Source organism: Puntigrus tetrazona, chromosome 14, assembly GCF_018831695.1.
Source record: "Puntigrus tetrazona isolate hp1 chromosome 14, ASM1883169v1, whole genome shotgun sequence".
Lineage (NCBI taxonomy): Eukaryota > Metazoa > Chordata > Actinopteri > Cypriniformes > Cyprinidae > Puntigrus > Puntigrus tetrazona.
The window spans coordinates 7,928,100-7,948,967 of record NC_056712.1 but is presented as its reverse complement, the minus strand read 5'-3'; the positions used below and the strand labels follow the sequence as shown (position 1 = coordinate 7,948,967).

The following is a 20,868-nucleotide window of genomic DNA, read 5'->3' as shown; positions in this document are numbered from 1 at the left end:
CCAGTCTTTGGAAGGGTAATCGCTTTGTGTTTTTATCTGCCATATATCTGTTTATCGTTTTAAAATCTACATTGCTTTTTTAAGACTGTTTTAAGGATCTTTCAAATTCGAATCTGTGGTAACTGGCCATGGTGCTGAAAGTTTCAGTATTACGTTTTTCTGCCTTCTTTTTTCTTACCTTCGTTCATTAAAGCATGTTTTTGAACGTCTGCTTCCTTTCAGTCTTTCAGCATAGAATTTTAAAGTATCGTGTTCGTTTATATTGATATTTCACATTTCTCTCTATTACTCAGTTAAATGCACACCTAAATTTGTATTAATTCTAGTCTTTTTCGTTTGAATTTATTTTTATTCATTCATTTATATTTTTAGAACTTGTGTAAATTAAATCATGCAATCATGACTATTTTTTAGATAATCGTATTTTGATCGACAGTCGCAATGGCTTTATTTTATTGTTTAGCAATGCAGAATCATTCTAAAACGTCTCGTAGTGTAGAAAATGCGTTTATTTGGTATTTTCTGTAGTTCATGAGTCTGGACTCATAGTGCCGCTGTTGGTCAATATGTGAGTTTAAAGAGCAGATCTGCTGCAGTTCAACCCCCATCATCTCCATATTATTAGAGAGAGACAGAAGCTGAGAGCACAGTCTGAGGAGAAGAGAGAAGACAAATCACGGAGACACAATATTTAGTATCATTTTCTTTTACTTTTAGACTCTTTTTTTGGTAATTCTCGTCCTTTTGGATTTATTCCTCATTTCTTTCCGCTTGTTGGATTGATTTGTTTGTTGTCTTTCTGAATCTTCATTCAGTGGTCTTCTGCAAAATGTCGGACAGAACAATGGCGCGGCAAGTACTGCTGTTTATTTGGTTTCTCTCTCTCAGTTCGGCTCTCGGGCAGGTCAGTTACTCCATTCCTGAGGAAATGTCCAAAGGCTCTTTAGTCGGGAACATAGCGCAGGATTTGGGTTTAGATTTAAAGAGACTGAAATCGGGTAAAGCGCGTATTTATACGGGAGACAGCGCGGAATACATCGAGCTGAGTAAAGAAAGAGGAGTCCTCCTTATCAAAGAGAGAATAGACCGAGAGGCGCTATGCGGACAGACAACGCCTTGCGCGCTACATTTTCAGATCATTCTAGAAAACCCAATAGAGTTTTACTCTATTACAGTCGAAGTTACGGATATAAATGACCATTCGCCATATTTTAAACGAGCCGAGATGAGATTTAGAATCAGTGAGTCAGCTGCGACTGGGGCAGTTTTTGTTTTAGAGAGAGCGATGGATTTAGACGTCGGAATAAACGGCCTTCAGACATATATATTAAAGCCTACTGATAATTTTTCTCTAAAATTACAGAGTCAGGCAGACGGTAGTAAGCTAGTAGAAATGGTCCTTCAGAAACCTCTTGATCGTGAAAAACAAGAGCATTTATCTTTGGTTCTGACAGCGATAGATGGAGGTGATCCACAGTTGTCTGGCACTGCGCAGATACTTATTACTGTTTTAGATGCCAACGACAACGCGCCCGTTTTTACTCATAAAACATATAAAGCGAGTATCACCGAGAATGCTTTGAAAGGCTCAGCTGTGACGACGGTGAGCGCTTCTGATTTGGATGAGGGATCTTACGGCAAAATTACATACACTATTACAAACACCCTCGACCATGTTCTAGAATTGTTTGAAATTAACGAAACGAATGGTGAGGTGAGAGTAACAGGGAACATAGATTACGAGAAAGCTCGCCACTATCAAGTTCACGTGCAGGCCAGCGATGACGGGGGTCTGACTGATTCTTGTAAAATCGATGTGGATGTCATTGATATAAATGACAATAAACCACAGATCAGCATCATGTCTAAATTAACGACTGTATCAGAAAACTCAAATTCTGGAACTGTTGTAACAATGATAAATGCTCAAGACCCAGATGCGGGAGAAAACGGTAAAATAGTTTGTTCAATTAATGAGAACATCCCTTTCACCTTGAAGTCAACAAACGCCAATTTCTTCAGTTTAGTGACGGATGGTGATTTAGACCGAGAGCGCGAGTCTGAGTATAACATCAGTGTGACGTGCGCGGATGAGGGCGTGCCCTCTCTCTCCAGCAGCGTCACTCTCTCCTTACAGATATCAGATGTGAATGATAACGCGCCTGTCTTTGACAAGAGCTCATATGAAGCCTCCGTTCAAGAAAACAACACACCGGGTCTTTCCATATTTACAGTCAGAGCCAGAGACGCAGACTTTAACCAGAATGCCCGTGTGTCTTACATACTGGAGGACTCGTCGGTTAACGGTGTGCCCGTCTCCTCGTTAGTGTCCGTTAGTGCTGATAGTGGAGTCATACACGCAGTGCGATCTTTCGATTACGAGCAGATCAAAGATTTCCGCTTCCGCGTAAAAGCGCAGGACGGAGGCTCTCCTCCTCTCAGCAGCAACGTGAGCGTGAAAATAATCATTCAGGACCAGAACGACAACGCGCCTCAGGTTCTGTATCCGGTCCAGTCAGGCGCTTCTGTGGTGGCTGAAATATAGTGCCTCGTTCCGCAGATGTGGGTTATCTGGTGACTAAAGTGGTGGCTGTTGATGTGGACTCTGGACAGAACGCCTGGCTCTCGTATAAACTGCAGAAACACACAGACAGGGCGCTGTTTGAAGTGGGCTTACAGAATGGAGAAATAAGAACTGTTCGTCAAGTGACAGATAAAGATGCTGTGAAACAAAGACTCACTGTTGTAGTGGAGGACAACGGGCAGCCCTCTCGATCAGCTACAGTCAATGTTAACGTGGCGGTGGCGGACAGCTTCCCTGAAGTGCTCTCGAGTTCACTGACTTTACGCACGACAAGGACTACAACGACAACCTGACTTTCTACCTGGTCTTGGCTTTGGCCGTGGTTTCGTTTCTCTTTATCGTGTCCATCATCGCCATACTGTCGGTCAAATGCTACAGATGGAGACGCGAGCGGATGTTTTACAAATCTGGAGCCAATCTTCCGGTTATTCCGTATTATCCTCCTCTTTACGCAGACGTAGGGGGCACGGGAACTTTACAGCACGTGTACAATTATGAGGTTTGCAGAACCACTGACTCCAGAAAGAGTGATCTGAAATACGGCAGACCTTGCAGTGAGAGCATCATTAGTCTGGACAGCAGCGGGACACAGACACTCACGCATGCTCAGAGAGAGACACTGAACTTTGATTCTGATAAGGTGAGAAATGTTTTTACGGTTAATTTTGACATTTTAAAACATTGTCCCTCCTATTGAATAACTTTTCTTTAGCTTTTGACAGTTGATCGTTAAACGGCGGTATATTTTGATGTTAGTTTTTTTAGTGTTTTCTGTATTTTCTGCATTTCTATTAGTTAAATAATAATTATTTTCTCATTTTATTCGTATCATATTTTGTACAGCCAAGAAACAACTATAAAGAAACTTTTATGCATTAAGTAAATGTGTATATATATATAATTTATGAATAAGGTTTTATTTATTTTTAGTTTAATTTGAGCTCAAACGTAATATCGCACACTATCACCAAACTTTATTTTTCTGCACGACTGTTGTGCTTTGTCATGAAGTGATCAACTTCAGTTTCCCTGACCATGGTCCTGAAATGTGGCGAGGCGCTCATTTTCCTCATGTATTCTGAAGCATCACTTTACAGCTGACCGTGTTCTTTGAGAATTTATTTCTGCATTTTCTCTGTCCTGTCCTCCTTATCATAGTTAAACTATATAACTTTTAATTGGTTTTTAGATACTTGGTATGTGTTCAATTATAGTTGATATTTTTCTGCACGTCTCTGATGAATGGACACGTGGACAGGACCTGATCCAGGAGGATCTATGCTGAGGGAACAAAATGTTATCTTTTTTTTACTTAAATCTTATTTACACAAACCCATAGTCTTTTTTTCTCTCTTAGCTGTTTGTAGTATTATATAGTGTATAATATATCTGTACTTCATTTTCTTAGTTTAGTAAATTACTTTTTTTTAGACATGTCTAACACAGAAATTAATGTTCATTCATTTTTAATTTCCTGTAGTTCATGAGTCTGGACTCATAGTGCCGCTGTTGGTCAATATGTGAGTTTAAAGAGCAGATCTGCTGCAGTTCAACCCCCATCATCTCCATATTATTAGAGAGAGACAGAAGCTGAGAGCACAGTCTGAGGAGGAGAGAGAAGGCAGATCACAGAGATGCTGTTTTTATTATAATTTTGGGGAATTACGCATTTTTCGTTTCGTCATTTTGGATATATATACACCGTATCGCCGAGTTTCCAGAATCCATTTATTTGCTTTTTGGCTTAATTGTCCATTTGTGATTTTCTGCAAAATGTCGGACAGAACAATGGCGCGGCAAGTACTGCTGTTTATTTGGTTTCTCTCTCTCAGTTCGGCTCTCGGGCAGGTCAGTTACTCCATTCCTGAGGAAATGTCCAAAGGCTCTTTAGTCGGGAACATAGCGCAGGATTTGGGTTTAGATTTAAAGAGACTGAAATCGGGTAAAGCGCGTATTTATACGGGAGACAGCGCGGAATACATCGAGCTGAATAAAGAAAGAGGAGTCCTCCTTATCAAAGAGAGAATAGACCGAGAGGCGCTATGCGGACAGACAACGCCTTGCGCGCTACATTTACAGATCATTCTAGAAAACCCAATGGAATTCTACAGTGTTAATGTTGAAGTGCTTGATATAAATGACAACGCACCATTTTTTGAAAAAAATGAAATCATATTCAGAATTAGCGAATCCGCATCAATTGGTACCAAATTTACAATAGAACCGGCTAGAGACCTTGACGCTGGAATGAATAGTTTGCAGACCTACACATTAAAACCGACAGATAATTTTGCCTTGAAATTCAAGAACCAGCCAGTGGGAGGACAAAATGTCGAAATGATTTTACAAAAGCCTCTAGATCGTGAGAAGCAAGAGCACATGTCTTTAACATTAACAGCTATTGATGGGGGGATCCTCAGATATCTGGTAATATTAAGATACATATTATTGTTTTAGATGTGAACGATAACGCTCCTGTTTTCACACAGTCCGTTTATAAAACTGCTGTAACAGAAAATTCACCAAAAGGAACAATTGTGACGACAGTTACTGCGTCGGATTTGGATCAAGGAGTAAACGGTGATATAACATATTCAATAACAAACACACTAGATCAAGTACGAGATATATTTGAAATTAACGAGACCGATGGCAAGGTAATATTGATCGGTCTAATTGATTATGAACAAGCTCGGCACTTTGAGATTCGCGTTCAAGCGAGTGATCATGGAGGCTTTACTGATTCGTGTAAGATCATAGTTGATGTAATTGATATTAATGATAATAAGCCAGTGATCAATATTATGTCCAAAACAAATGCTATAGCAGAGAACTCCGCGTCTGAAACAGTGGTTACAATGATAAATGTTCAGGATCTCGATTCGGGAGAAAATGGGAAAGTTCAGTGTTCAATTAATGAGAACATCCCTTTCACCTTGAAATCAACAAACGCCAATTTCTTCAGTTTAGTGACGGATGGTGATTTAGACCGAGAGCGCGAGTCTGAGTATAACATCAGTGTGACGTGCGCGGATGAGGGCGTGCCCTCTCTCTCCAGCAGCGTCACTCTCTCCTTACAGATATCAGATGTGAATGATAACGCGCCTGTCTTTGACAAGAGCTCATATGAAGCCTCCGTTCAAGAAAACAACACACCGGGTCTTTCCATATTTACAGTCAGAGCCAGAGACGCAGACTTTAACCAGAATGCCCGTGTGTCTTACATACTGGAGGACTCGTCGGTTAACGGTGTGCCCGTCTCCTCGTTAGTGTCCGTTAGTGCTGATAGTGGAGTCATACACGCAGTGCGATCTTTCGATTACGAGCAGATCAAAGATTTCCGCTTCCGCGTAAAAGCGCAGGACGGAGGCTCTCCTCCTCTCAGCAGCAACGTGAGCGTGAAAATAATCATTCAGGACCAGAACGACAACGCGCCTCAGGTTCTGTATCCGGTCCAGTCAGGCGCTTCTGTGGTGGCTGAAATAGTGCCTCGTTCCGCAGATGTGGGTTATCTGGTGACTAAAGTGGTGGCTGTTGATGTGGACTCTGGACAGAACGCCTGGCTCTCGTATAAACTGCAGAAACACACAGACAGGGCGCTGTTTGAAGTGGGCTTACAGAATGGAGAAATAAGAACTGTTCGTCAAGTGACAGATAAAGATGCTGTGAAACAAAGACTCACTGTTGTAGTGGAGGACAACGGGCAGCCCTCTCGATCAGCTACAGTCAATGTTAACGTGGCGGTGGCGGACAGCTTCCTGAAGTGCTCTCCGAGTTCACTGACTTTACGCACGACAAGGACTACAACGACAACCTGACTTTCTACCTGGTCTTGGCTTTGGCCGTGGTTTCGTTTCTCTTTATCGTGTCCATCATCGCCATACTGTCGGTCAAATGCTACAGATGGAGACGCGAGCGGATGTTTTACAAATCTGGAGCCAATCTTCCGGTTATTCCGTATTATCCGCCTCTTTACGCAGACGTAGGGGGCACGGGAACTTTACAGCACGTGTACAATTATGAGGTTTGCAGAACCACTGACTCCAGAAAGAGTGATCTGAAATACGGCAGACCTTGCAGTGAGAGCATCATTAGTCTGGACAGCAGCGGGACACAGACACTCACGCATGCGCAAAGAGCAAAATTGATCCACGAAGACTTTGATGATCAGGTGAGGTCTTTTGTTTGTTTTCTGACTGCGAAAACATCCAATAAGATTGCTTTAGATTGTTTTCCAAATTAGGCAGTTTTACATGCTATTACAAACACGTTTCCCCTCTTATATAGGCTGTTGTTTTCATTGTGATATGGCTTATTCGAGAAAAGAGTTAATACTATACTGAAGTATTGTGGTATTCATTTTCATGCGTTGATGTTACTGGACTTATTGAAATTTTAGTTTGTGTTGTTGTTTTTTTAAGATCTATTTCTTATTTTATTATTGTTTTGGTGTTAGTGACATCAGGTGTACTTTGGCCTCATTTTTTAGACGTAACTAAAAACAATTCTCTTCGATCACCTTCTTAAATATTTTTACAAATATATTTTAATTATTCTGGATTTCTGGCTTTTTTTTGTAGTTGAATTATTATTTTCACATGAGAGATGTGAAATATATATATTTAAGATATTTTAAAACATCATTTTATTTAGTAATAAATTAAACCTTGAATGCCCTAAGTGTCTCTTTAAGACCATTTCCGTTCATCAAAAGTGACTCTTTTGTAATAATGGCAACATGAGGTTTGTGATTTTGTTTTTCACTTCTGGTTGTAAAGACAGCAGTTAAAGTGTGACTTCATTCATCGTAACTGTCCGTGGTGCTGAAATGTAGTCTTCCTTTCTTCTGGTCTGTACTCTTTCGTCGTCTTCTTCTTCTGATTCTTCCTTGGAGCACATTTAGAACTTAAGCTTCTCCGGTGTCTGTTTGGCAGTAAAACGAACAGTAATCGGTCATTTATCTTATGTTCATTATGTATTTAAAGCCTGTACTTTTATGCGAATGCAAAGTGTAATTTTTTTTTGTTATAAATATATAGTATATTAATTAATTGTTACTATTGTGTTCATTTAACAGTGTTTTGTGTGTGTGGCTTTTTTTTTTGTCTTTACATAAAATATTGCATTTTAAATTATTTTTTATGATGCTAAATAATTCTAAGTACCTCATTGTAGGGAAAAATAACTACATTGACTGGCTTCGTTCTGTAGTTCATGAGTCTGGACTCATAGTGCCGCTGTTGGTCAATATGTGAGTTTAAAGAGCAGATCTGCTGCAGTTCAACCCCCATCATCTCCATATTATTAGAGAGAGACAGAAGCTGAGAGCACAGTCTGAGGAGGAGAAAGAAGGGCAGATCACAGAGATGTTGTTTTTATTATAATTTTGGGGAATTACGCATTTTTCGTTTCGTCATTTTGGATATATATATATATACACCGTATCGCCGAGTTTCCAGAATCCATTTATTTGCTGCTTGGCTTAATTGTCCATTTGTGATTTTCTGCAAAATGTCGGACAGAACAATGGCGCGGCAAGTACTGCTGTTTATTTGGTTTCTCTCTCTCAGTTCGGCTCTCGGGCAGGTCAGTTACTCCATTCCTGAGGAAATGTCCAAAGGCTCTTTAGTCGGGAACATAGCGCAGGATTTGGGTTTAGATTTAAAGAGACTGAAATCGGGTAAAGCGCGTATTTATACGGGAGACAGCGCGGAATACATCGAGCTGAATAAAGAAAGAGGAGTCCTCCTTATCAAAGAGAGAATAGACCGAGAGGCGCTATGCGGACAGACAACGCCTTGCGCGCTACATTTACAGATCATTCTAGAAAACCCAATGGAATTTTATTCAGTTACAGTCGAAGTTGTAGATGTTAATGACCATTCACCTTCATTTAAAAGGAATGAAATGAGATTCAGAATCAGTGAGTCAGCTGCGACAGGAGCAGTTTTTGTTTTAGAGAGAGCGATGGATTTAGACGTCGGAATAAACGGCCTTCAGAGTTATATCTTTAAAGCCTACTGATAATTTTTCTCTAAAATTACAGAGTCAGGCAGACGGTAGTAAGCTAGTTAGAAATGGTCCTTCAAAAACCTCTAGATCGAGAAAACAAGAGCATTTATCTTTAGTTCTGACAGCGATAGATGGCGGTGATCCACAGTTGTCTGGAACAATACAGATTATATTACTGTTTTAGATGCCAACGACAACGCGCCAGTTTTTACTCATAAAACATATAAAAGCGAGTATCACCGAGAATGCTTTGAAAGGCTCCGCTGTGACGACGGTGAGCGCTCTGATTTGGACCAGGGATCAGAATGGCAAAATTACATACACTATTTACAAATGTTCTCGACCATGTTCTAGAATTGTTTGAAATTAAATAGACACGAATGGTGAGGTGAGAGTAACCGGGAACATAGATTACGAAAAAGCTAAACATTATCAAATTGACGTTCAGGCCAGCGATGACGGGGTCTGACTGATTCTTGTAAAATCGATGTTGATGTTATTGATATAAATGACAACAAACCAGCAATTAATATAATGTCAAAATTCAACGACTGTTATCAGAAGATTCAAATTCTGGAACTGTTGTAACAATGATAAATGCTCAAGACTCCAGATTCTGGGAGAAAATGGAAAATAGTCAGTGCTTCATTAATGATAATATCCCTTTTAAACTGAAGTCAACAAACGCCAATTTCTTCAGTTTAGTGACGGATGGTGATTTAGACCGAGAGCGCGAGTCTGAGTATAACATCAGTGTGACGTGCGCGGATGAGGGCGTGCCCTCTCTCTCCAGCAGCGTCACTCTCTCCTTACAGATATCAGATGTGAATGATAACGCGCCTGTCTTTGACAAGAGCTCATATGAAGCCTCCGTTCAAGAAAACAACACACCGGGTCTTTCCATATTTACAGTCAGAGCCAGAGACGCAGACTTTAACCAGAATGCCCGTGTGTCTTACATACTGGAGGACTCGTCGGTTAACGGTGTGCCCGTCTCCTCGTTAGTGTCCGTTAGTGCTGATAGTGGAGTCATACACGCAGTGCGATCTTTCGATTACGAGCAGATCAAAGATTTCCGCTTCCGCGTAAAAGCGCAGGACGGAGGCTCTCCTCTCTCTCAGCAGCAACGTGAGCGTGAAAATAATCATTCAGGACCAGAACGACAACGCGCCTCAGGTTCTGTATCCGGTCCAGTCAGGCGCTTCTGTGGTGGCTGAAATAGTGCCTCGTTCCGCAGATGTGGGTTATCTGGTGACTAAAGTGGTGGCTGTTGATGTGGACTCTGGACAGAACGCCTGGCTCTCGTATAAACTGCAGAACACACACAGACAGGGCGCTGTTTGAAGTGGGCTTACAGAATGGAGAAATAAGAACTGTTCGTCAAGTGACAGATAAAGATGCTGTGAAACAAAGACTCACTGTTGTAGTGGAGGACAACGGGCAGCCCTCTCGATCAGCTACAGTCAATGTTAACGTGGCGGTGGCGGACAGCTTCCCTGAAGTGCTCTCCGAGTTCACTGACTTTACGCACGACAAGGACTACAACGACAACCTGACTTTCTACCTGGTCTTGGCTTTGGCCGTGGTTTCCTTTCTCTTTATCGTGTCCATCATCGCCATACTGTCGGTCAAATGCTACAGATGGAGACGCGAGCGGATGTTTTACAAATCTGGAGCCAATCTTCCGGTTATCCCGTATTATCCTCCTCTTTACGCAGACGTAGGGGGCACGGGAACTTTACAGCATGTGTACAATTATGAGGTTTGCAGAACCACTGACTCCAGAAAGAGTGATCTGAAATACGGCAGACCTTGCAGTGAGAGCATCATTAGTCTGGACAGCAGCGGGACACAGACACTCACGCATGCTCAGAGAGAGACACTGAACTTTGATGATTCTGATAAGGTGAGAAATATATTTAAAGTTATTTATGTTTGATATTTAAAAAATGCTCCTCATAAATAATACTTTTGCTTTAGCTTTTGACAGTATCACCGATACTGTTAATGTTTAAATAGTGGTGTATTTTGACGATCTTATTGTTTGGTTTTTAAAGTTGTTTTTTTTCTGCATTTCTGTTATTCAAATAACTATGTCCTGTCTTTATTCGTGTTACATTTTGTACAGCCAAGAAAAAATAATTAGAAAGAGTTACGCATTAGGTTGAAGTAAATTTTGATATGTATTACTTTATAAACCGTGTTTATTAAGATTTTTCGCTGCCTGTCCTGTCCTGTCCTCCTTTTTTCAGTTAAAATATATAGCTTTTCATTAGTTTTTAGATACTTGGTATGTGTTCAATTATCGTTTGGATTTTCTTTCGGTCTCTCTGCTGTATGGACACAGTGAAAGGACCTGATCAAAATACTTAGGGAACGAGAAATGCATTTGTTTCAGTTTTTGAATTAAATCTTATTTATACAAACTCATACACTCATTTTATCTCTTATATGTTTGTAGTATAATGTGCATTTCATTTTTTTTCCCCTATTACTTGAGTACTTTGTTCGTTAAATTGCTTTTCTTAGACATGTCTAACACAAAGATGAAAGTCCATGGAGTTTTTTTTTTAATTTTCAGTAGTTCATGAGTCTGGACTCATAGTGCCGCTGTTGGTCAATATGTGAGTTTAAAGAGCAGATCTGCTGCAGTTCAACCCCCATCATCTCCATATTATTAGAGAGAGACAGAAGCTGAGAGCACAGTCTGAGGAGGATATTAGAACATTGCTGACGAAGATACTATATTTACTATACTTTTCTTTATATTTCTGACCTTTTTTTGTTTTTCCTGTTTGGATATACACGATTTCCTCCAGTTTCTTGGATAGATTTTTTTGTGTTCTGCTTGAATCTTTATTTCGTGGTCTTCTGCAAAATGTCGGACAGAACAATGGCGCGGCAAGTACTGCTGTTTATTTGGTTTCTCTCTCTCAGTTCGGCTCTCGGGCAGGTCAGTTACTCCATTCCTGAGGAAATGTCCAAAGGCTCTTTAGTCGGGAACATAGCGCAGGATTTGGGTTTAGATTTAAAGAGACTGAAATCGGGTAAAGCGCGTATTTATACGGGAGACAGCGCGGAATACATCGAGCTGAATAAAGAAAGAGGAGTCCTCCTTATCAAAGAGAGAATAGACCGAGAGGCGCTATGCGGACAGACAACGCCTTGCGCGCTACATTTTCAGATCATTCTAGAAAACCCTATGGAATTTTTTAGTATCACAGTTGAAATAAATGATATTAATGACAACACGCCCAGTTTTAAAAAGAGTAGAATTATTTTTAGAATCAGCGAATCAGCAGTTTTAGGATCTAAATTTATGTTAGAGCCGGCTGTAGATCTCGATGTGGGAATCAACAGCCTTCAAAGCTATACACTAAAACCCACAGATCATTTTAATCTTAAATTTAAAAACCAACAAGCAGACGAGAAAAATGTTGAGTTGGTTCTACAAAAGCCTTTAGATCGTGAAAAACAGCATGATATGATATTAGTGCTCACAGCTATTGATGGAGGAGATCCTCAGTTGTCTGGCAGTATAGAGATTCATATCACGGTTTTAGACGCAAACGACAATGCTCCTGTTTTCTTGCAATCAGTTTATAAAGCGACTGTCACGGAGAATGCGCCAAAACACACGATAGTGTCAACAGTGAGCGCAACTGATGCAGATGAGGGTATAAATAGTAAAATAGAGTATTCTATTGGAAACATGCAAGACCATGCTCAACAGTTATTTGAAATAGATAAAAACAATGGTCAAGTTACAGTGGTCGGAGTAATAGACTTTGAAAAAGCTCGCAATTATGAGTTTCGCGTTCAAGCGAGTGATCATGGTGGTCTGACAGATTCCTGTAAAATCATAGTTGATGTAATTGATATCAATGATAATAAACCAGTGATCAATATTATGTCCAAAACAAACGTGATAGCTGAAAATTCCGCGTCTGAAACAGTGGTTACAATGATAAATGTTCAGGATCTTGATTCAGGAGAAAATGGGAAAGTTCAGTGTTCAATTAATGAGAACATCCCTTTCACCTTGAAATCAACAAACGCCAATTTCTTCAGTTTAGTGACGGATGGTGATTTAGACCGAGAGCGCGAGTCTGAGTATAACATCAGTGTGACGTGCGCGGATGAGGGCGTGCCCTCTCTCTCCAGCAGCGTCACTCTCTCCTTACAGATATCAGATGTGAATGATAACGCGCCTGTCTTTGACAAGAGCTCATATGAAGCCTCCGTTCAAGAAAACAACACACCGGGTCTTTCCATATTTACAGTCAGAGCCAGAGACGCAGACTTTAACCAGAATGCCCGTGTGTCTTACATACTGGAGGACTCGTCGGTTAACGGTGTGCCCGTCTCCTCGTTAGTGTCCGTTAGTGCTGATAGTGGAGTCATACACGCAGTGCGATCTTTCGATTACGAGCAGATCAAAGATTTCCGCTTCCGCGTAAAAGCGCAGGACGGAGGCTCTCCTCCTCTCAGCAGCAACGTGAGCGTGAAAATAATCATTCAGGACCAGAACGACAACGCGCCTCAGGTTCTGTATCCGGTCCAGTCAGGCGCTTCTGTGGTGGCTGAAATAGTGCCTCGTTCCGCAGATGTGGGTTATCTGGTGACTAAAGTGGTGGCTGTTGATGTGGACTCTGGACAGAACGCCTGGCTCTCGTATAAACTGCAGAAACACACAGACAGGGCGCTGTTTGAAGTGGGCTTACAGAATGGAGAAATAAGAACTGTTCGTCAAGTGACAGATAAAGATGCTGTGAAACAAAGACTCACTGTTGTAGTGGAGGACAACGGGCAGCCCTCTCGATCAGCTACAGTCAATGTTAACGTGGCGGTGGCGGACAGCTTCCCTGAAGTGCTCTCCGAGTTCACTGACTTTACGCACGACAAGGACTACAACGACAACCTGACTTTCTACCTGGTCTTGGCTTTGGCCGTGGTTTCGTTTCTCTTTATCGTGTCCATCATCGCCATACTGTCGGTCAAATGCTACAGATGGAGACGCGAGCGGATGTTTTACAAATCTGGAGCCAATCTTCCGGTTATTCCGTATTATCCGCCTCTTTACGCAGACGTAGGGGGCACGGGAACTTTACAGCACGTGTACAATTATGAGGTTTGCAGAACCACTGACTCCAGAAAGAGTGATCTGAAATACGGCAGACCTTGCAGTGAGAGCATCATTAGTCTGGACAGCAGCGGGACACAGACACTCACGCATGCTCAGAGAGAGACACTGAACTTTGATGATTCTGATAAGGTGAGGTTTACTGTTTTGGTATAGTTGATGTTTTATTAATTTTTTTATTATTATTTCCCTTGTTTTCCTTTAGAGAAATTACGTTTGAAGAGATTTTTGCTTTTTCGAAAATTGTTACCAATAACTGTTTTATTTTGTTTATTATTATTAATATTTGTATTAATTTTAGTAGTAGTAGTATTAAACATATTTCAGCGAGTGGTGAATAAGCAGTCAGCGTTCTGAAATGAATATGCTGCGGTCGTTTCGCTGTCCACGGTGCTGAATCTTTCCTCTCCTCAAACATGTGCTCTGGCATACCATATACGACTTATTAATTATATGCTGACGTCCTGTAATGTGACCATTTTAGTAGTTGAATTATCATATTTTTTTTTTCCTGGCAACAGAAAATTCTTCACCTTTGATTAATTATAGGACTTTTTAATCATTCTCAAACCAACACTTTGTGATTGTTGAACAGATTTCATTACAGTTGCATATATTATCGTTTCTTTTCCATTAGTATTACACAAATAGGAGTTCTGTTTTCAGTTTTGTGTTTTTGATAAGTTTATCTCGCCGAGTAAATTTCTTTTGGTATGTGAATTTTTGTGTGGTTTAGATGCATTTTTGTAGTAACTCAGAATGGTCTCAGAGTGCCGCTGTTTGTTAGTGGGATGAGGCTGAGAGCGCATAATTCCAGTAATACCGCCCTCTCCAACTGCATTTAAGGAGGAGGAGGCTAAGGCGTCTGCATAATGCACATTCGGGGCATAACACAGAGGACAACGACACTGGAATAAATAGTCTCCTATGAATCAGTGTATAGACGTTGTCTTAGAAATTCTCCTCTAGCACCGGACTATTCTATTTGGAACCCGGACACATTGAGATTCTGAACTGGACACAACGTGACTTCGTGTATTTGCGCTTAAGCAAAATGTCGGACAGAACAATGGCGCGGCAAGTACTGCTGTTTATTTGGTTTCTCTCTCTCAGTTCGGCTCTCGGGCAGGTCAGTTACTCCATTCCTGAGGAAATGTCCAAAGGCTCTTTAGTCGGGAACATAGCGCAGGATTTGGGTTTAGATTTAAAGAGACTGAAATCGGGTAAAGCGCGTATTTATACGGGAGACAGCGCGGAATACATCGAGCTGAATAAAGAAAGAGGAGTCCTCCTTATCAAAGAGAGAATAGACCGAGAGGCGCTATGCGGACAGACAACGCCTTGCGCGCTACATTTACAGATCATTCTCGATAATCCTATGGAACTGTTTAGGGTAACTGTTGAAATCACAGACATAAATGACAATTCTCCTATTTTTAAAAGAGACGAGAGACGATTTGAAATTAGCGAATCAGCAGTTGTAGGATCAAAATTCATGCTGGAGAAAGCGTTAGATGCAGACATCGGCGCAAACGACCTGCAAAGCTATTTTCTGCAACCTACTGATCATTTTAATTTAAAACTTCATGGACAGAGTGATGGAAGTAAAAAGGTTGAAATGATTCTACAAAAGCCTTTAGACCGAGAAAAACAAGAAAACATGTCTCTGATATTAACCGCCATGGATGGTGGAGAACCACCGAAATCTGGAACGGTTCAGATTCATGTCACAGTGCTTGATGCAAACGATAATGCTCCGGTTTTTACTAAGCCTATATATAGAGCGATAATTACAGAAAACTCCCAGAGTGGCACGTCACTCATCGGTGTTAGTGCTTCTGATTCAGATAAAGGGACTAATGGAGATGTCAGCTATTTAATTGCAAACAGTGACAGTGTATCTGATATTTTTCATATTGATGAAAATGGATTGGTCACTTTAGTCGGAAAGATTGACTTTGAAACATTCAAACATTACCAAATTGATATAGAAGCAGTCGATAAAGGTGGACTGTCTGATTCTAGCAAAATAATGGTCGACGTGATTGATGTAAATGATAACGCGCCCGTCATCACAGTTATGTCAAAATCTAATGCAATACCTGAAGACTGTCCACAGAGTACTGTGACTGCCATTATCAGTGTTAATGATCCGGATTCTGACAGTAACGGACAGGTTCATTGCAATGTAAATGAAAACATTCCTTTTACAATCAAATCGACTTCTAATGGATTTTATAGTATTGTGACAGACAGTGATTTAGACCGAGAGCGCGAGTCTGAGTATAACATCAGTGTGACGTGCGCGGATGAGGGCGTGCCCTCTCTCTCCAGCAGCGTCACTCTCTCCTTACAGATATCAGATGTGAATGATAACGCGCCTGTCTTTGACAAGAGCTCATATGAAGCCTCCGTTCAAGAAAACAACACACCGGGTCTTTCCATATTTACAGTCAGAGCCAGAGACGCAGACTTTAACCAGAATGCCCGTGTGTCTTACATACTGGAGGACTCGTCGGTTAACGGTGTGCCCGTCTCCTCGTTAGTGTCCGTTAGTGCTGATAGTGGAGTCATACACGCAGTGCGATCTTTCGATTACGAGCAGATCAAAGATTTCCGCTTCCGCGTAAAAGCGCAGGACGGAGGCTCTCCTCCTCTCAGCAGCAACGTGAGCGTGAAAATAATCATTCAGGACCAGAACGACAACGCGCCTCAGGTTCTGTATCCGGTCCAGTCAGGCGCTTCTGTGGTGGCTGAAATAGTGCCTCGTTCCGCAGATGTGGGTTATCTGGTGACTAAAGTGGTGGCTGTTGATGTGGACTCTGGACAGAACGCCTGGCTCTCGTATAAACTGCAGAAACACACAGACAGGGCGCTGTTTGAAGTGGGCTTACAGAATGGAGAAATAAGAACTGTTCGTCAAGTGACAGATAAAGATGCTGTGAAACAAAGACTCACTGTTGTAGTGGAGGACAACGGGCAGCCCTCTCGATCAGCTACAGTCAATGTTAACGTGGCGGTGGCGGACAGCTTCCCTGAAGTGCTCTCCGAGTTCACTGACTTTACGCACGCGACAAGGACTACAACGACAACCTGACTTTCTACCTGGTCTTGGCTCTGGCCGTGGTTTCTTTTCTTTATCGTGTCCATCATCGCCATACTGTCGGTCAAATGCTACAGATGGAGACGCGAGCGGATGTTTTACAAATCTGGAGCCAATCTTCCGGTTATCCCGTATTATCCTCCTCTTTACGCAGACGTAGGGGGCACGGGAACTTTACAGCACGTGTACAATTATGAGGTTTGCAGAACCACTGACTCCAGAAAGAGTGATCTGAAATACGGCAGACCTTGCAGTGAGAGCATCATTAGTCTGGACAGCAGCGGGACACAGACACTCACGCATGCTCAGAGAGAGACACTGAACTTTGATAATGGTGAGGATAAGGTGAGAATAATATTAAAGTTTTTTTTAATTATTAAGTGTTCCTCAGAATTTTTGTTTATTTTTGCTTAAAATGTTGAGGTGATGTGACATTTCTGCAATAATATGCAATCTTTAAATATACATTTTTAAATATCTTTACATATTTTTTCCTATATAAAAAAAATTGATGGTTACTTTTCTGAGTTTGACTTCTCTTGTTTGTATTGGTACTCATTGTAAGAAATTGTTTAACAAACAATTTATAGAAAGAAAGAAAGAAAAATATAAATGACACCCTGTGGTTGTCAGGTACAATTTTTCTTATCAAGTGATTTTTGTCACACCTGAAATCATTCAGAGTTGCAAACTGCTTTTAAATTTAGACAGAATTACTAATACAAATCTGCCATTTTTAGGTCTGGTTCAGATTTGTAACAACAATTAAATCAACTTTAAATAATTGCCAAGTCTTATGTACTGCAAATAGCTTTGTTAAAAATTGTAACCAAACAATTTCTTCATTTTAATAAAAACATGTGTGCAAATTGCGCTTGGGGTACTTTTACAAGAAACTATCTCTAACAACAAAGCAGAATACACAGGTGCACAGTGTTTTTGACTTCTGTTTGTATATGTTGGGTACGGTCATTTCTAGTTGGATTTTATGTTTTACAACAGTTGTGTGTGTGCAAGAATGAGTCCCACTGCATTCTGTTTCATGAAGTGATACACACACACACACACACACATATATATATATATATATATAATATCCCTTTATGAAAAACACACATACACACAGACATATATATATTTTTTTGCAAAGTTTTTAGTGTAATATCTGTCTGATGCTCTAAGTGCCGCTGTTGGTCAGTGTTTCTGTGTAACAGACATTAGTTTTTAGATCCTCCTATACTTCCTGACATCACATTCTGCAGAATCTCTTTCATGCAGACGGTCTCTTCTTACACTAAAGCACCGAGACACACGATGCTTTGTGTTTTCGCATGAACTTTGATATTTTCCAATCTTCTGAATCATTTGTTCTTTGGATTTTTCTTCTGTAGTGGAATCGTGACTTTGGATTATGTGGTTTCTTTGTTGTTTTTACGCCCAAAGAGGCGCTTGTTCTCCGCGCACTTCATCGTGGCTAATGCGGTCTCTCGTGCTGTGCGTCTTTGTCATGACCGTTGCGCGCGGGCAGGTCCGTTATTCTATTCCAGAGGAGATGACAAAGGGCTCGCTGGTGGGAAATATCGTTCAGGATCTCGGGTTGGATGTAAAGAGGCTGAAATCTGGTCGAGCGCGGATCTTTACGGAGGACAGTCGTGAGTACATCGGTCTGAATGTGGATAAAGGGACTCTGATAGTGAAAGAGAGGATAGATAGAGAGGAGCTGTGCGCCCAAGTGTCTCCCTGCTCCTTACATTTTCAGATCATTCTAGAAAACCCCATGGAGCTGCATAGAATTGATGTAGAGATATTAGATATCAATGATCATGCTCCTGTTTTCAAGAAAAAGGAGATTACTTTTCAAATAAGCGAATCAGCTTTATCTGGAGCTAGATATTCTATCGATAGCGCTAATGATCCTGATGTAGGTCTAAATTCACTTCAGACATATAAATTGAATCCAAACGATCATTTTGTGCTCAAAACGTTGTCTCACACTGATGGTACTAAATACGTGGAAATGGTTTTACAGACTCCATTAGACAGAGAAAAACAGGAGGAGTATAACCTGATGTTAACCGCGTTTGACGGTGGATCTCCCCAAAAAACTGGTACGGTGAAAATAAACGTTTTAGTTTTGGATGCAAATGATAACGCGCCCGTTTTCAGTCAGTCTGTATATACAGCGCTTGTAGCTGAAAATGCGTCAATGGGATCATTAGTCTTAAAGGTTAGTGCAACTGATGCAGACCAAGGAACAAATAAACAAGTTTCCTATTCATTCTCGGAAAGCAGTGACAGTATCTTAGATACATTTAATATTGATCCAAAAAATGGCGATGTTACAGTTATTGGCCCTCTCGACTTTGAAAAATCAAAGAAATATGAATTAAATGTGGTGGCGACAGACAATGGTGGTTTAACAGATACTGCTAAAGTAATGGTAGAGATTACAGATGTTAATGACAATGCCCCTGTAATTAATGTCATATCTTTCTCAAACCCTTTGCCAGAAAATTCAGCTCCTGAGACTGTGATAGCGATGCTGAATGTCAAAGATTTAGATTCAGGGAAAAACGGACAAGTGCGATGTTTAATTAATCCTAGTTTACCATTTCAAATCAAACAATCATCCTCAAATTTCTACAGTCTGGTTACCGATCAGCTTTTAGATCGTGAAAAAAATTCTGAATATAACATCACAGTAACAGCTATTGATGAAGGCTCACCTTCTTTCTCTATTAATAAAACACTGACTCTGAAGATCTCTGATGTTAATGACAACGCCCCTGTGTTTCAGAGTCAGTCATACACCGCGTATGTGATGGAAAATAATTCCCCCGGAGTCTCTGTTTTATCTGTTAAGGCGCACGACAAAGACTCTGGCAATAACGCGCGTATTTCCTATTTTCTGGAAGATAATCTCGTGAATGGAGTCTCTGCCTCGACCTTTATTTCAGTGAATGCAGAGAGCGGAGAGATTCTCGCTGTTCGATCGTTTGATTATGAACAAACAAAAGAATTTAAGATCCGCGTAAAAGCGCAGGACGGAGGCTCTCCTCCTCTCAGCAGCAACGTGAGCGTGAAAATAATCATTCAGGACCAGAACGACAACGCGCCTCAGGTTCTGTATCCGGTCCAGTCAGGCGCTTCTGTGGTGGCTGAAATAGTGCCTCGTTCCGCAGATGTGGGTTATCTGGTGACTAAAGTGGTGGCTGTTGATGTGGACTCTGGACAGAACGCCTGGCTCTCGTATAAACTGCAGAAACACACAGACAGGGCGCTGTTTGAAGTGGGCTTACAGAATGGAGAAATAAGAACTGTTCGTCAAGTGACAGATAAAGATGCTGTGAAACAAAGACTCACTGTTGTAGTGGAGGACAACGGGCAGCCCTCTCGATCAGCTACAGTCAATGTTAACGTGGCGGTGGCGGACAGCTTCCCTGAAGTGCTCTCCGAGTTCACTGACTTTACGCACGACAAGGACTACAACGACAACCTGACTTTCTACCTGGTCTTGGCTTTGGCCGTGGTTTCCTTTCTCTTTATCGTGTCCATCATCGCCATACTGTCGGTCAAATGCTACAGATGGAGACGCGAGCGGATGTTTTACAAATCTGGAGCCAATCTTCCGGTTATTCCGTATTATCCGCCTCTTTACGCAGACGTAGGGGGCACGGGAACTTTACAGCACGTGTACAATTATGAGGTTTGCAGAACCACTGACTCCAGAAAGAGTGATCTGAAATACGGCAGACCTTGCAGTGAGAGCATCATTAGTCTGGACAGCAGCGGGACACAGACACTCACGCATGCGCAAAGAGCAAAGCTAAATAATGAAGATTCTTTTGATCAGGTGAGCAGGAGTAAATGATTATTATGATGACGTTCCGCTCTTCGTTTACTTGTTTTTCTTCTCTTCGTGGCTTAATGGGTTTCATGTTTGCACACTGTGCGTATCGTTTACATTTTTAGATTTGCAATGGAAGAAATAGCTGTATAACATTAAATGATAACGTTTATGTGATA

At 41.1% G+C, this 20,868-nt stretch overlaps 5 protein-coding genes and 2 pseudogenes across 6 annotated transcripts in view; all 7 read left to right on the top strand.

Annotated features, from left to right (window-relative positions):
- Window positions 1–20,868, top strand: part of LOC122357224 (protocadherin gamma-C5-like) — a 131,579-nt gene that overhangs the window by 67,077 nt on the left and 43,634 nt on the right. The gene's annotated exons all lie outside the window — the stretch shown is intronic.
- LOC122357240 lies at window positions 507–3,218 on the top strand (annotated as a pseudogene).
- LOC122357239 (protocadherin gamma-A11-like) lies at window positions 3,572–6,755 on the top strand. The gene is given in 4 exon segments (XM_043256536.1): window positions 3,572–4,988; window positions 4,991–6,337; window positions 6,340–6,507; window positions 6,510–6,755. Coding segments are annotated over 4 exon segments (2,244 nt in total). The 5' UTR covers window positions 3,572–4,357; the 3' UTR covers window positions 6,608–6,755.
- On the top strand, window positions 7,792–11,427 carry LOC122358135 (annotated as a pseudogene).
- On the top strand, window positions 11,289–13,871 carry LOC122357238 (protocadherin gamma-A11-like). The gene is given in 2 exon segments (XM_043256535.1): window positions 11,289–13,626; window positions 13,629–13,871. Coding segments are annotated over 2 exon segments (2,250 nt in total). The 5' UTR covers window positions 11,289–11,474; the 3' UTR covers window positions 13,727–13,871.
- On the top strand, window positions 14,325–17,187 carry LOC122357242 (protocadherin gamma-A11-like). Its single transcript, XM_043256538.1, is given in 4 exon segments — window positions 14,325–16,821; window positions 16,824–16,873; window positions 16,875–16,939; window positions 16,942–17,187. Coding segments are annotated over 4 exon segments (2,241 nt in total). The 5' UTR covers window positions 14,325–14,793; the 3' UTR covers window positions 17,040–17,187.
- LOC122357234 (protocadherin gamma-A11-like) lies at window positions 18,080–20,695 on the top strand. The gene is given in 2 exon segments (XM_043256530.1): window positions 18,080–20,447; window positions 20,450–20,695. Coding segments are annotated over 2 exon segments (2,292 nt in total). The 5' UTR covers window positions 18,080–18,253; the 3' UTR covers window positions 20,548–20,695.